Source organism: Musa acuminata, chromosome BXJ1-7, assembly GCF_036884655.1.
Source record: "Musa acuminata AAA Group cultivar baxijiao chromosome BXJ1-7, Cavendish_Baxijiao_AAA, whole genome shotgun sequence".
NCBI classification, from domain to species: domain Eukaryota; kingdom Viridiplantae; phylum Streptophyta; class Magnoliopsida; order Zingiberales; family Musaceae; genus Musa; species Musa acuminata.
This window is the reverse complement of record NC_088333.1, coordinates 8354066-8370495: the sequence shown is the minus strand read 5'-3', so window position 1 is coordinate 8370495 and position 16430 is coordinate 8354066. Positions and strand designations below refer to the sequence as shown.

At 42.8% G+C, this 16430-nt stretch overlaps 1 protein-coding gene across 1 annotated transcript; it reads left to right on the top strand.

Moving 5' to 3' along the window:
* Positions 1 to 7151: 7151 nt before the first annotated feature.
* Positions 7152 to 8942, top strand: LOC135678621 (sulfite exporter TauE/SafE family protein 3-like). Its single transcript, XM_065191645.1, has 6 exons — positions 7152 to 7278; positions 7368 to 7421; positions 7521 to 7742; positions 8086 to 8179; positions 8321 to 8461; positions 8582 to 8942. Exons 1-6 carry the CDS (start codon positions 7183 to 7185, stop codon positions 8665 to 8667), a joined length of 693 nt encoding a protein of 230 aa, XP_065047717.1. The 5' UTR covers positions 7152 to 7182; the 3' UTR covers positions 8668 to 8942.
* The last annotated feature ends 7488 nt before the right edge of the window (positions 8943 to 16430 follow it).

Below are 16430 nucleotides of genomic sequence, written 5' to 3'. Positions count from 1 at the left end.
GCCTCGCCCCTCTAAACTGCCCCACAACGGCTCGATCCAGATCTCATTCATAAGCAAGTCGACGCAGTCACATCACTCCGACCCGGGCACGGCCCTCTATCACGGACAAACTTCTAAACAAGATGTTTGATGTAATGCTTATGTATGTCCGTGTCTTTTGGCATGTTCATGCCTTGTACAACATTTAGAGGGATGGCCGAAGGCTTAATAGTCCCATTTTAGTTAGGTTGGTGGCCTCTTTAGGCTTTTAAATAAAGGTTGTGTCATGTAGACACTTGTGACCATTTTACCCTTTGTTGTGTAACTGTTCAGAGCTTGTAAAGTTTGTTTGTAATTTGCATTATTTATGAAGTGTTTCCTGGAATGTTTGCTTGTGGATCCCAAATGAGGCGTTTTCTCTAACCCGTTTCTCTCTTTTGTGGGTCCTAAGGGACATGGGAGGCTTCGGGGAGGCTGACCTTTGCGGACGAACATGCAAGGGTGTCGCACGACTTATGCAAAACCAGTTAAGTCCGTGACAGATGGTATTAGAGCGGGACAAGTGTTGAATCTCGTATTTTGATGATGAAACTACTTGATATATGTTTATGATTTAATCTGCGTTTTGAGTGACGCAGGATGCTTCGATCAGGATGAGACAATTAAAGCAGGATAATCATGTTGTGCCGAAGGAACATGTCAGAAGATTGGACGTCGGGCCGGTGGATCGGTCGACGTATCGACAGAAGGCTTCGGGCCGTGAACTCGGGCATCGGGCTAAGAAGAGCGGGTATTGTGCCAAGGATATCGGAGTTGCGGAGTCAACTGGCCGATTGGGCAATAGGCTGCACGAGAGGACGATGCGCCGAAGAATCGGACGAAGCGTCGAGGGACCAATGACATGTCGGACAACTTGGTTAATTGCTTAGGATTAATTGTCTCGATCGAAGTTTTGATTTGTTGTGAAGGATTAACTACGATAAGAGTAAGACAAGCAGCAGGTGTTGCGCCGGAGTCAAGATCATGATCACGTTGGGAGTTCGAGAGTTCGACGGAAGTTCGGACGGTCGTCGGAGGTTCAGCGAGAACAGATCCGAGAAGTCCAGAAGCTTGCCAAGCGAAGCTCGTTGGAACTCGCCAAGTGGATCGTCGCAAAGTCCAGGAGTATGCCGGATGTCCGCAGAAGGATCACCGAGGGTTTATCGGATGATCGACGGAAGTTCGCCGGAAACTCGCCGGAAGAAGCGATTGACGCATCGGAGCATAGCTGCAGAAGTTGTCTTAGAGTTAATCGTAGTTAGCACGATGATTAAGCTTGAAAATGGGAGGTGATCCCATTAGCTTAATCTTGGGGCAATTGGGCCCCTGAAAAGATTCAAATTGGGCCGAATGGAGCGAACCATTCGGACCCTGATTGCACCAGGCGGTGCAACCGCCTAGGCCAGGAGGTGCAACCGCCTAGGCTGCGGGACTGGGCGGTGCAACCGCCCAGGCCATGTCTTCCAGCGGGACTGGGCGGTGCAACCGCCCCAGCCAAGAGGTGCAACCGCCCAGGGCTCAGTCTCCAAGCGAGACTGGGCGGTGCAACCTCCTCTGTCAAGAGGTAGCACCGCCAGAGCTCAAGTTTCGAGCTCTGCCAAGAGGTGCAACCACCGAGCTCGGTCTTCAAGCTCTGGCAGAGAGGTGCAACCTCTTTGGACAGGAGATGCATCGCCTGAGCTCGGTCTTCGAGCTCTGGCAGAGAGGTGCAACCACCTCTGGCAGAGAGGTGCATCAGCCTGAGCTCAGTTTCGAGCTCTGCCAGGTGATGCAACCACCGAGCTCAGACTTCGAGCTCTGCCAGGCGATGCAACCACTGAGCTCAGTCTTCGAGCTCTGGCAGAGAGGTGCAATCGCCTGAGCTCAGTCTTCGAGCTCTGCCAGGCGGTGCCACCTCTCCAGTCAGGCGGTGCAACCGCCTGATCCCGGAATTACGGGATGTGATCGTTTTGAGCTCCAAATTTGAATTGGGTTGGGGCCTATAAATACCCCACCCATTCAACACTGAATTGACAACAGATCCACACCGAATTCTTGATCTTTTCAGTGATTCTAAGAGCTCAAATTTGTGTAAAGTCCTAAAGTTCTCCTCCTTCTGTTCTTCAAGTCGTGAGTTGTAAAGAGAGGAGAGAAAGGATCTGTAAAGGTTGTCTCCTGAGCATGTCAAAAGGAGAGAAACTGTAAAAGGGCAGTTAGCCTTCGCCCATTGAAGGAAGGCAGCTAGTTGACGTCGGTGACCTCGTCGGAAGAGGAAGCCAAAAGTGGAGTAGGTCAAGACTGACCGAACCACTCTAAATCTCTGGTTTGCTTTTACCTTGAGCACTTTATCATTACTGCAAACCTCCTACATTGCTACTGCCCTTTGCGCCTTTACGAATGAGTTTCTAAGCTCTGATCTTTCAGAATCTGCATTCAAACGTAAATCGTGTTTTCGTACGATCTTCACACTGCAGTTTACGCTTACATTCGGATTCCATTTATAACTGCAAATTGCTTTCTACGTAAAACTCTTTTCAAGGTTCAAAACTGCTTTTAGACGCAAAACTACATTTAGACGTAAAATTACGTTTAGACGTAAAACTGCGTTTAGACGCAAAACTGCGTTTAGACGTAAAACTGCGTTTAGACGCAAAACTGCGTTTAGACGCAAAACTGCGTTTAGACGTAAAACTGCGTTTAGACGTAAAACTGCGTTTTGACGTAAAACTGCGTTTTGACGTAAAACTGAGTTTAGACGCAAACTGCGCTTAGACGCAAACTGTGCTTAGACGCAAACTGTGTTTAGACGCAAACTGCGCTTAGACGCAAAACTGCGCTTAGACGCAAACTGCACTGTGATTCTGCTTTTATATCGAAATCATTTTTTATCGGACGAACGCAGCTTTAGCTTTTAAATTGCTGTAAGATTTCCGCTGCACTAATTCACCCCCCCCCCCCCCCCCCCCCCCTCTTAGTGCTCTCGATCCTAACAACAAGCACTCATAGAAACACTTAGCATGCAAACGTGGGGAACCTAGAGTGGCTGCATTGAGGGCAGTCAGCACACGCGCGATCGTTTGAGGGAAAATGGGCATGGAGATGTAGGGAAAATGAGTCGCTCGGAGGAGCGGGCATCTGACATTGGCATTCAGAGGAATTGCCAACCCTTCGCGTAAGAGGCACCACGAGAACATGCAAGCTTGGAAGAATGCAGAGCGCAGAAAGGTTGGGATAGCTGAGTTTGAGCTACGGCTTAACGTTGACAACTATACTTGATGGTGCTCAAGACAAGCGAGACGCTTTGGTAAAGGATGAGACCATGAAAGGTGGAATGAGTTGCTTAGTGATCGAAAGAGTTGTGCAAAGCTCACAAAGGTGAGGGGAATTGCTAACTCAAAGAAATCGGTACTCATGCATGGGCTTGTATGCGGACGATGGAATGTTCGCGACCATCCCAAGGCGACCGAAACTCGGCGCCATGGAGCATTAAAACTTTCTCTTCAGCATGTGAAGGAGACATCCGTAGGAGGCTGAAGTGTGCAACGAGTTCAGCATGTTGCTAGGCCTTGAGTGGTGCAGCGAGGGTTGTATTGACGTGGAGTCATAATCTAGCAAGTGCGTTTGCAGGAGGCAGAACAATGCACAGTTTGTTCAGCAGATCGGAGTAGTCCAAGGGGATGGTGGTCTCTGAAACGAAGAGAGATGTTGCTCCAATGAGACAGTTATCCAAGAGGGATAAGTCCCAGCTCTCTAGAGGGAGGAATATGTGGGACAGACCTCATAAGTCGAGGAGGAGTACCTCAACAAAAATAACTCCACGAAGCTTAATGGATTGAGCAAGCGGTGATGAGTTGTTGCATGATCTCGCTCGAGAGAATGCATTGGTAGATGCATTGCGAGATCAAGTGAGGGAGCGACCCAAAGCAACCCAAATGAAGGCACACTTGGAGTCGATATGGAGATCGAACTCAAGGGAGGGCTGACTCGTGGAATGGTGGGCGCGAGGGCCACCATCGACTCAATGCAAAAACGAGGAGCGGAGCAACTTGGGTGTAACTTGGCGAAGTACCCAAGCCGTATGAAGGGAGGCAACATAGAAGTTAGAACATTGAGCGGAGGTACAGTACTTTCCTTAGACAGAGGTCAAGAACATGAACTCTTACAAAGGCAAGAGTAGAATCATGTTGTTCCATGGGTTCTTCATTCTGACGGAGTGGACTCATCTTGCATGGTGCCAAAGACGAAAGAAGCTTCTGGGCATATGCATCTTATCTTGGAGAAGCATTTGATGGAGGAACTAAGGTGACTCAATTTGCGGAGACGAAATTGGGTTCAGAAGGCCTTAACACGGGGGCAAGAGGACTCAGAGGTGGGTACTCTTGAAGAATATGCCACAGTGTTGCCATTCAAGTTGCCATGAAGGAAACGGTGCGCAGCGGAGATTGTGCTGTTAGGGGCAAAGGCCCAGGATCCAGAAAATGGTGCACAATTCACAGTGAAGTCGGTAGACTTCGGGAGCTACTCGGCGACGGACTGTCCTAGAGCGGTGCTTCATCTAGGTGTGCCCCAAGAGTGGGTGGATGAAGGTCAATTGCCAAAGGAGCGAACAAAATCGAAGGTGGAAGAGACCCTGCGATGTATTGGCAGAGGCCACACATGGAGGGTTCACAATTCGAGTTCATCCCACAAGGATCAGAATGCAATAGAGATGTCACCAGGAGGCGACATGGTCCAGCGGATCGTGGTGGAATAGTTCATGGCAAATGCGATACACACGTGAGGGACTAGATCATATGGAGGTATGATCGGGAGCTATTGAAAGCTCTACTTCGGTAAACAACATGATCGCAAGAAGGGCTATGGATTCAAGGAGTGAAGGCCATGGTACCACAGAGGCGAGTCTTCCGTGCGTGCATCGAATTTTGCATCGGATGAAAACCTTGGTCATCAGCATATAGCTGGGTTCCACCAAGGGAAAAGTTCGAATGCAAGTACTAGTGAGTTCCATGGGAGGGACTTGATCATGCAGAGATATGATCGAAGCAGCTGGAGAGTTGGACTGCTCTAGAGCTCATATTCGGTTAAGGGAGCCCGACAAGTCAGAGGACAAGGTCGAGTAAGCGAACATTGCTACCAAGGAAGCTAAGGAGAACAGAATCGGTGCAAACCCTATAATGTGATGACAGAGTCCATGCATGGGAGTTGCAGTCTATCTTTCCATCGACCAAAGGAGAGCTGCTTGGAGAATACAGAAGTGTTGAAGCAGGGGGTCCAAAGGGGCGGGGAAGCGATGACGAGTCTAGAGGGACTTAGCTACCCAAAATCAAGCATCAGTTAGAATGTAGGTGGACTCAGAGGAGTGCCACGGAGACATATCTACTGATCGTGAAGAAAAGGGATGCAGATGCGAGGCGACGGATAGTAGGGCTATGGGCATGGCAGCGCCATGGTACCGTAGAGGCGGGACTTCAGTGAAAGTCATTGATCCCTTACTCTCATGGAGGGAGAGTGCTTGGTCATGAAAGGGGCCGAGGAGGTGGAGCATGCAGAGGCAATCTCCAAGTATCGAGACAAGGCTGAAGGGCAGAGGCCAGGAAACTTTGTAAGACCGGTGTCAACAAGTTTCTCATCAAGATAACCGAAAGTGAAGGACTTCGGGTCATGCAAGAGTGCACGACTAAGGAACAAAGCAGGCAGTACGTGGTACTGTACCTTCGCTACTTAGGGGAGTAGGTGGCAAGGTTGATGGAGAAGACGGTACAATCCTAGAGGCGACCTCATCTATTACATAATTATTCCAAGTTGGGGTGAAAACTTCATGCATTCCAGAAGTTCGATGGCATTGAGAAGGTGAATCACAGTAGCTAACTCAACGCAAGAAGTGCAAACACTTCAAGTGCTTCAGAAGTGTGAGCAAAGAGCGGGCGAAGGCCAGTAACCAGCTCGATGCATGAAGTACAACCTCGAGGAGGCGGGCGAAGTCAAGTAACCTTTGTCTTCTCAACTCTTAAGAGAATGGACGAAACCAAGTACCCTAATTCTCTTATCTATCCAATAGAGGAGCTCTGCACAAGTTCAAAGACCATTCGAAGATAATGAAAGACAATAGTTGTCAAATCCTCACCAACGGTGATCAGTGCTATTGAGAGTAGATTGTCCGCTTTATTTCCCAACAAAATACCAATCGAAAGCGGAAGTGATGCGAACCTATTTAGATGTGACAACTAAGTAAAAGAAGAGTCAATGAGCAAATTTTGTGGAGGAAGAACCCAAAACTTCAAAAGTTTGCGAGACGATTCTCGTTAAAGCTCCAACAAGCATCTACCCAATTCAAGCAGCATGAGGAATTTTGAGAGACTGGCGCAGTAAGGATGGTCTTTTCCTTCATCTGGGGGATCCGCAGGAATCAACAAGGATCAACACAACTCAGCCAACCCCACACAAAAGTCAGAGTCATTGGTGAGTTGAAGCAACATGGCAGATCAAAGGTTCAACTACTCAAAAACAACAACGGAGAGCAGTTGGGAGCCAAGAGGCGCATTGTAGCTGGAGTAGAAGATTGAAGACTCAGCAAAGGCGAGGAGTTGCAGTGTCGACAAAGGCTTCAACGAGGACGTCGAAGGAATAAGTGGGGGAGAATGTCACAGACAAACTTCTAAACAAGATGTTTGATGTAATGCTTATGTATGTCCGTGTCTTTTGGCATGTTCATGCCTTGTACAACATGTAGAGGGATGACCGAATGCTTAATAGTCTCATTTTAGTTAGGTTGGTGGCTTTTTTAGGCTTGTAAATAAAGATTATGTCATGTGGACACGTGTGAGAGATTTTCGGTCTATAATGAACCATTTTATCCTTTGTTGTGCAACTGTTCAGAGCTTGTAAAGTCTGTTTGTAATTTGCATTGTTTATGAAGTGTTCCATGGAATGTTTGCTTGTGGATCCCGAATGAAGCATTTTCTCTAACCCGTTTTTCTCTTTTGTGGGTCCTAAGGGACATGGGAGGCTTTGGGGAAGCTGACCTTTACGGACGGACACGCAAAGATACCGCACGACTTAGGTAAAACCAACTAAGTCCGTGACACCTCGGCCCTTTCAGGACCCCACGGCGCGCCCTCTCAGGAATCAACTCCAACTCCTTTTCGGTGGCAGAATATCTAACAGGGGATTAACATAATCAGACAAATGTTGCAGGCCCCAATCACCGAAAATGTCTACTGGAAGAAGCTTGGTCTTCTTTCTTTTGTGTGGATCTCATTCCTTATCCTACAGGTTTTGAAGGTGAGTAATATGTTCTGAAGCATATAATCAAGTCCATGATGTTACAAAATGATCGATTAGTGACACGCCTTGTTTCCATCTCTTTCCAGCAAAACTACACATCGACCTGTTCCCTATGGTATTGGATTCTGAACTTGCTTCAGGTGCAGTCCTATGCTCTTGTCATACAATGACTTCTTACTTAGATTAGTAATCCATAGATGAATTCTGTAGTTACATCTAATATGTTGAGATTTCTGCAGGTCCCTGTATCTTTGGGAGTATCAGGTTATGAAGCTGTTAGTTTATACAGAGGAAAGAGAATTATCTCATCAAAGGGACTGGAAGGGACAGACTTTACAGTCATTCAACTTGTTTTCTACTGCCTCATCGGTGTCCTCGCTGGTGTAGTTGGAGGCCTCCTTGGCCTTGGAGGAGGGTTTATTTTGGGCCCTGTCTTCTTGGAGCTTGGTGTTCCACCGCAGGTGTGTGCATCTAGTACTCTTTTTCTGGCTCCAGTCAAATTTCAACTTCGCTTGTAGTTCTTGATCTCACTTTTGACAATGTAGAGAACACACTGCTCTGGAGGTCCTTTTCAATAGAATGCAATGCTATGTCTATGATAGATTAACATAATTCCCGATTAGGATCAAGAGCCATGAGATAATCTCTTGTAGAATCAGATAGGATTCTTCTTTCTTTGGATATTTTGGGTGAATTCCAATTTGTTGTAATAATTCATGATGTGCAAATGTGGATCTCACTGTTTCTGAATTAACATACTTGCATCTTATTCAAGCACAACTTAATCAAAAAGTCTTTCTCCAGGTCTCGAGTGCTACAGCAACTTTCGCGATGACATTTTCTTCGTCCATGTCTGTTGTAGAATACTACCTCCTGAAGCGTTTTCCCATCCCTTACGGTAATGTTCTTCACCTGTCGATTACTTTCTGCATGTGAAATGAACCAGTACCTCGAGTTCATCGCACAGCAATTCACTCTGTTTGCTTCTTTCACTTGCATTAAGGCGTACTTAATCCTTATGTCTCTCGTAACTGGGCAGCATTGTATTTTGTGTCTGTGGCATTGGTGGCTGCCTTTGTCGGCCAGCATTTGGTTAAGAGGCTGATCGAAATACTGGGTAGAGCTTCTCTGATCATCTTCATCCTTGCCTCGACAATTTTTATTAGTGCAATCTCATTGGGTAAGGCAAAAATCTCTCATCGTTTATCTGAATCATTTTTTTGGATACGAACAAAGATGATCATAGCATCGTGCTTTCTGCTCTCTTGGTACTAAAAGCATGTCTTCTAATACTTAACAGGTGGAGTTGGCATTTCGAACATGGTTCAAAAGATCCAGCATCACGAGTACATGGGGTTTGAGAATCTCTGCAAGTATGAAGCATAGCATCAAGATCTTACGTCCAAATACTCGGTTAATCGGGGGGCAGAAGAGATTACCCTGCAGTGCTCTTCCACCAATTTATCGATGCTTGCATTCAATAAAGCTCTTGAAAATACACTATTTTGTAGCATGTTTTCGGATGTCCTCTTCAGTAAGATGTTGAGCAACAGTCACCAATTCGAAGATGTCTTTTGTGCTGTAACAAAGTAGCCATAGGATGGTGATCTGCAAAATTTATTCTTAATCCCATTTTTGCATGTGATTAGATTCTCAACTCACATCTGTTGTTGTCATTTTCTTTGGAATCTGATCATCTATTTACACCATTCCTGCTTGCTTATTGCTTCCTATGAGTTTGGTCCCAATCTCAGATGTCCAAAGTTGCACATACCATTTACAAGTGTGACTAGGAAAGATTCTTGCAAGGAAGAGATAAACTGTGTGCCATGTTGATCCATGTCAGACTGAAATATAATCCAACAATGGGTACTGCTGCACTTTCTTGGCACCAACAATAGCAGCTGCTGCTGGTCCTCTTATCAAGCATTTCAAGGACTCATGTTTTCATAACATCTTAGATCTTGCCTCCATTACTATCCGACACACAAGCATAAATGAATTGCTATTCTATCTCACTTTGCAATTTTGATTGTTATTTCGACGTGAACTGATAAGCTAAAGTTAAAGTAGAATGAAATCATTTGATAACTTAGTCGAACGAGAAGTTCTCGAAGTAGAGTTTAATTATTTAATTCTACTTCGGTTGGTTCTTGAGAGTACATCTACTAATATCCTATAGATGATTTGATTACCATTTATTTTTTACGACTAAAAAAAAACTTATAAGGATCTTTTATATTTCTTAAATAAGATTCGAGAACGTACATAAAAGAAATGATACCTTATAAGGATCTTTTATATTTCTTTTATATATCTCTTATGTAGGATTAAGTACAGAAATAAGAGAATATATATATATATATATATATATATATATATATTATTTATTTATATTAGAATGGAAATATGAATGGAGCTTCCTTACAGTTAGTACTAGGGCAAATATCTCGATGGGGTGGTATTGTTTCTCGAGTCTATTTAGGACATGATCGACATAATAAAAAGACTTTTGGATTTCTTAGTTGTCCCACGCTAAAATCGTGCTCACAGTTTGCTTACCGGTAGCCAGATAGAGGAAGAGAGATATGGCAATTGGGCCAATTTGTCACGATCTTAGTTGGAATTGCCTAAGGCGTGAGGCACCCTTGCGGCCAAAGACGCGAACTTAGCTTGCGTTGCCTAAGTCGCGAGTCACCCTTGTGGCAAAGACGCGAACTTAGCTTGCATTGCCTAAGTCGCGCTTCGCCCTTGCGATCTTGTTCCGCAAGGATCAGCTCACTTTGTAACCTCTCGCGGGTCCCGAAGGACCTGTAAAAGAGAAAGAAGTTAGTTCGAAAGAACGAGCAACGGACAAGTCCCGAAGTCTCGCGAAAAGGGAAGCTTTACAAGCAATTCGTCGAACACCTTGTGTGCACAAGAGAAAAGAGGGAGAGAGAGAAAAATAAGGCTTTCAATGATGAACGAACAACTGCAAGCCCACAAACAGCCGCTCACCTGGTCCCGGGCGCAAAACCAAGTTCCCGTAAAGGTCACGTGCGAACTTGCAAAAGAGAGTTCAACGCCCGGTATATAACCGAAGCCCCATCCAGCCCTGTGCCACCCAGGGGGTTCCTGGGGTCTGAGATGGCTGACATTTTGGTGAGCGGAGGCAGCTCTTCGCTCACCTCCCGCAGCACGCGAAAACGAAGCTGTTTTGGGCTGTTTTGCTCGGTTCGGTGAGCGGTCGCTTTGCAACGCTACAGCTTGTTCGAACTTACATATTTACAAGCAAAATGACCCAAAACTAAGAGAAAACATGCTGTCGAGCAGCTGTACATGCATAGGTGAGCGACGAACGGTTCGTTGAATGGAGTTGTTGCAGGTGCGCGACGATCGTTCGTGACAAGTTGGTGCTTCGGCTCTTCTAATACCTCGTAACACTTCTTGGTCTATAGAAAGCCCTTTAAGTTCTTCAACGCTTGAAAGTAAGGTATACACCTATCATCAAATTTGGATAGAAATCGACTTAGCATTGCTATTCACCTTGTTAACTGTTGTACTTCTTTTATTGATCGAGATGGGCACGTCTCTAATATAGCTCAAACCTTTTCGAGGTTTGCATCTATTCCTCTCTAGTGAATATAAATTTGGAAAATTTTCTTGAGCTAACTTCAAAAGCACACTTTGATATATTAAGGCGCATGTTGAGCTTGGTCAAGTCCACCACATATGAGTTAGCTATTCTACTTTTAACTATCATGTCGTCTATATATATCTCGATATTCCTTTCGATATGGTATTTCAATATCTTGTTCACAATCCTTTTGTATGTCACCCTTGCATTTTTCAATCCAAATAGCATGACTAAGTAACAATATGTGTCTCAATATATAATAAAGGAGGTATGTTCTCGATTTTATTGTATCATCCTTATTTGGTTATATCCCAAGAATACATCCTTAAAGGTGAAGAGCTCATTAACTGAGGTAGCATCAACTGGCTAATTGATTTGGGGGTAAGGGTAATTGCCATTCTGACATACTTTGTTGAGATCGGTATAATCAACACACATCATCTAATCTTCATTTGACTTTTTAACTAGTACAATATTAGCAAGCACTATGGGTACTACATCTCGATAATAAACCTAACAACTTGTCTACTTCATCGCTAATCACCTATTAGCGATCAGGAGCAAACCTGCGAGACTTTTACTTCAGCATTGGGAGAGATGTTCAAATAGTGTTAGGCAGACTTTAAGTCTATTTATAGCATGTCTCTTTATGATTATGCAAATATCTCGATATTCTTCCTGAGAAAAATGATGATTTGCACTCGCTTCTCCTCGAAAAATGTTGTCTCGATCTTGATAACCTAATCAGGATGGTCCTTGTCCAAAGGTACATCAATCAGTGATTCTATCGGCTTCGAATATAAGAGAGACTTTATGAAATTTCGAGGGTCCATCGGGGGCACCTTAAGTCGGGCCTTCTTCGGTAGAGAGACCACCATCATATAACACTAGCGCAATCCGATGTTGATCCTTGTTGGGAATTTCATCACCATTTGGTTGGTCAACAACACCGCCCTTAGCTTATTAAGCATGGTTTACCCTATGATCGCATTGTATATCGAGGGAATATCGATCATCATGAATTTAGTCATCATCATTTTGGAGTATGGCTTATCGCCAAACATGATGCACAAGCTCATAGTCTTAAGAGGGAGATAGAGTCGCTAGTGAACCCCATCAACGAAGAAGTCATAAAAGTGAGATCATTAGCCAAAAGTCCATGTTTTTTAAAAGCGTTAAAGTAGAGGATATTGATAGAGCTACCTGTGTCAATCATGACCCTCTTCACTCAGGTATTAATCATCCTCACAGAGATTACTAATGCATCATCGTGATTTTGGTTGGGGTACTCCATACCTTCTTCCTTGAAGGTTATTTTTAACTTATCTTCCGACCTCAGATGTTTTTCGATGATAGCTCAAGCATAAGCTTTATGACTCAAGGAGCTATCTTCTCGTAAGGAATGTCCACTGATAATGACTTCAATCTACTTCTCCACCACCGTTTGAGGTTGAGGTGAAGGTTCACGATGCCTCTTGGCAAACCTCTTGAGGTGTCCCCAACAAATGTGTTCTTTGATTTGCTCCTTCAAATCATAATAGTTCTCTATGTTATGCCTATAATTGCAGTAGAAGCGGTAGCGCTTGAATTTATCCCTCCTCTCTAATGGTGTCTTTATCGATGGAGGGTCTTTCAAGAGCTCTTTTTTCCTTTATCTATAAAAAGTTTTAGTTCTAGTCATGTTTAAAGAAGTCGACTTGAATGTTGGGCAGCTCGAGTCAATCATTTCTTATTCACGGTGGTGACCTTGGGGTCAAGGCTAATGATAATCACTCATGTCTCGATCTTTTATGCATCTTCTTATGCTTACTTGAGATCGTTGCCTCCATAACAATGTATTAGTTGGCTCTTTAGAGCACATTGAGTACCGTCGCTGGTAACCTCCCCACCATTGATTAAAAAAAGCAAGAGGACTTGAGCCCCCATCTTGAAGGCCTATATCACAAGCGATGGATGGGCTTCCTATATTCCTCATATCTTGTTAATAAATCAGGCAATGAAGATGGATAGTATTTCTTCCTCTCCTTGCCCGAGTCCAAGAAGCATTATTGTCGATGACCTCAAGTGTGCATTCCCGAAGAAGTAGAGCTTAAACTCCTTTGCGAGCTAAGCAAAGGAGCCGATTGAGAGCAGTTTTTAAGCAAGTGTATCATTCTCATATCGAGTCTCTTAGCATTATCAAGAAGGTGCAGTACATCAAGGTGTCTAAGGTGCCATACAGCGACATTTGGGTGTGAAAGGCAACAGTATACTCTATCAGGTTAGTATTATCATCAGAGGCCTCCAATAATGGTATGCAAAAATTTATCTGGATTGGTTGCTCTTTGATGTTTTGAGTGAATGGGGACCGACCCAAGGTGGGATCAACTAGACTTTTCCCTCTGCATTATTAGAACTCTCACTGTATCTCTTATAAGTGTTGATCCATTTGTTATAGTTAGATCCTTCGAAAGTCATCCATCAAATTCACTAATTTGGTCTCAAATATGAGTAGAGCAGACTAGTGGTACGATAGTGTATTGAATTCCATGGTTGGGGGATCGAGGTGCCCTCTCAACCAATAGTTCCACGGGCCATAGACAATGCTAAGATGCTGGCACGATATCAAGTGGGGGGATCCTGACGGGTGCCGATGCTAGTGGCGGTTGAGGTATTAATTACGATTAAGATGGTGGCATCACTTTTTGGGCTAGCTGAGGTAGAAGTTAGGCAATAGCTTGCATTATAATTATTAGCGTATATACCTTTTGAGTGAGGTTCAAAAACACCTCGGTAGGGACAAGCAGATGACCCGAGGTCATCCTTAGAAGCAAGAGGCCTGGTTATTAAACAAATGCTAGTTTCATGTCAACATTTGCGCTAAAGTGGACGTATCAAAAGGATGACAGTTGCCCTCACCCCCCGAGTAAAAGTGCTATGGTTCAGAGATAGGGCCTCCTCATTGGAGAGTTCATTAAGAGGATTAACATGCAGATATTTCTGTGATATTAAGCTCTCCTTCTAGCGCCAAAAATGTTAGAAAAAATATTATCAATATTTGAGTCAACTCGACATGGTCCAAAACTAAGGACGTAAGAATGTCTGAGGTGTTAGTTGAGGTAGCTCCAAGGTAGCTATGAGACGTCTTCGAGGTGGCTCTGAGGTGTCAAGCTCCCGAGGTGCCACCTACACTAAGATTGATGTCGGGAAAAATTTTTTGTCCCGATCCCTCTGATGCTCAAGTTAGTGATCGAAGTCTCTTAATGGGTGTGGGTTTTTCTTTGAAAGAAAGCCCTTCGGCATAGCGCCAAAGATTAAATTTTATATCTAGGTTTGGAGGGGATAATCTGTAATCACTCCAATGTCTTCCACTTAATGTTTTGTCCACGTGGGCAAACAGGGGAGATAATCCCAAATGATCTACTTTGGACTTTTGTCTACACAAATAAATAGGTAGAAAGTGACCTCTACTTTTTTCTTCTATAATAAATTTCAACGATCATCCATTTGATGATGATTGATCATTAATATATTTCTTATCGTGTTTAAAAAGTATAAAAGCTTACACATCCATGATTTAGATTACTTAATACATTCCCCATATATATTTACTAGATAGATAGATATAAAGTTACCTCTCGTGCAATGCGAGGATGCATTTACCCCCACGTAATCTCGATCGGTTTATGTCAACAAAGATTATATATATATATATATTTCAAGATATACGGACAATTAAGTATTCAGAAGATGCATGCATCTTGGGGTTTATCAAAATAAAAAAATAATTATTATATTTATTAATTGATTTCTCTCTCCCTCTACGATAGGAACTCCCTAAGAAGGATGAGCCATTAGGCTCTACATCATCACGGAGAAGAAAGAGAGGTGCAATGGCCATCTTAAGTGGAAAACTCTAGTCTCTTTTTTTTTTCTTAATATCATCTTTATCTAGTCTTAACTTAATATATGACTATGTAGAATTATTATATTTTTTAAATTTCATCATTTATTAAATTTATTATTGATCTAAATTATAAAAAATATTAATATAACTCTCAAATTATTTAGCATCACAATGTATGATTAATAACATAGTATTACTCTTGCAAATGCAAGTATTTTACCCTTGCCGAGTCCTTTGCCAAGTTTAAACCCATGTTATTGATTTACATTTAGATGATGATTGCCCTTAAGCCCATCGTTATATTGGTCAGCCATTTGATGAGCCTAAAGTTCTCTTCATCAACCGTCGATGTGAGCATTTATCTTTGATATTATCTTCGATTACTCCCCCACTTAGTATTAAATGCATTAATGTATCCATTGACATGTTACCTTAACCTAAAGTGAGATATTACGATGACATCTCACCATTCACTTGATTTCGATCTCCTTCGAGTTATCTTAAAGTATTTTCCCAAAATGTGTAATATGCACAAGAGTTCTCTATCATTAATCTATAACTTATCATCTAGAAATTTATTATATTGAAAAAACTATTCTTTTCACATACTTTGTTCAAGAGTTTCGAAAACTAACTTCCCTCCATAATACTCCGTCTTATAAAGAATAAAATATTATTTTATTTTATCATAACAAATATATTTACTAGATTATGATACTTCATTGCATTGCAGCAACCCTCTATTATAGTCATAAGATATAACAGTGTGTTATACCCGCTATAAAATTTAGGTATCAAACTTTAATCACCTTAGGATGGCCACGGGAATTCATAGTCCATGTACAAGTTATCATATAAGTACCAAATTCTTTGAGCCAATAGTTTCCCTTGCCTATTCGAGCATTTGCATAGATCTTTTGATTGTCGATCAATACATCACTGACTTGCATAGTTTCATTTATATCCGAGCACTATCACTTGTCTTGATTACTATCAAGTTAAGTTATCATATTAATTCATATTTTGAACTTAACCATGTCAATCTTTTTATGCACACAAGTTAATAATGCACACAAGTTGTGCTTTTTGTGTACCTCGGATGATATAAATGAATCATTAAAGTTGGCAAATGCATATATTGATAACCAATCGTGATGTAAAATTAATATAAAGATTGATGCAATAAATTTGTAACAGAGATTAAATTAATTACAACATTGAGCACATACTAAGAAGATATCAAGGATTGAGAACAGTTGCGTGTTGGGCCAGTATTGACTGATGCTGTGGTGCATTGTGTTGATTGAAGAAAAACTAGGAGGGAGCAAAAACTGGTTATATTAACATAAAAACATATCAATCGACAATGTTTTCAGATCTATTTCACCTGATGGAGAACTATTAGTTCTTGCCATACCATTGAAGTTATTAGATGTGCCCATGAAGTTATGTCTTTGTTAGGATTTTGTCCAAAAAATAAATGAACTGGAAAATATAGCTTATTTTTGAATCCTTGCATAGATTACATCACGAGACTTCGCATGCACACGATTGGCTTGATGGGGAAGCAAAGATGGTTGGCTTTGGTAGGAACGAGACGACTACGGTTGAGAGCCCAACTGCATGTAGCGAAGAACTCGTGCATGT

Excerpts from the sequence above, each read along its gene's own strand:
- LOC135678621 (XM_065191645.1), top strand. The coding sequence starts at position 7,183 with ATGTTGCAGGCCCCAATCACCGAAAATGTCTACTGGAAGAAGCTTGGT. Across the intron at positions 7,279-7,367 it reads TTATCCTACAGGTTTTGAAG|CAAAACTACACATCGACCTG; the intron begins GTGAGTAATATG and ends ATCTCTTTCCAG. Across the intron at positions 8,462-8,581 it reads TATTAGTGCAATCTCATTGG|GTGGAGTTGGCATTTCGAAC; the intron begins GTAAGGCAAAAA and ends AATACTTAACAG.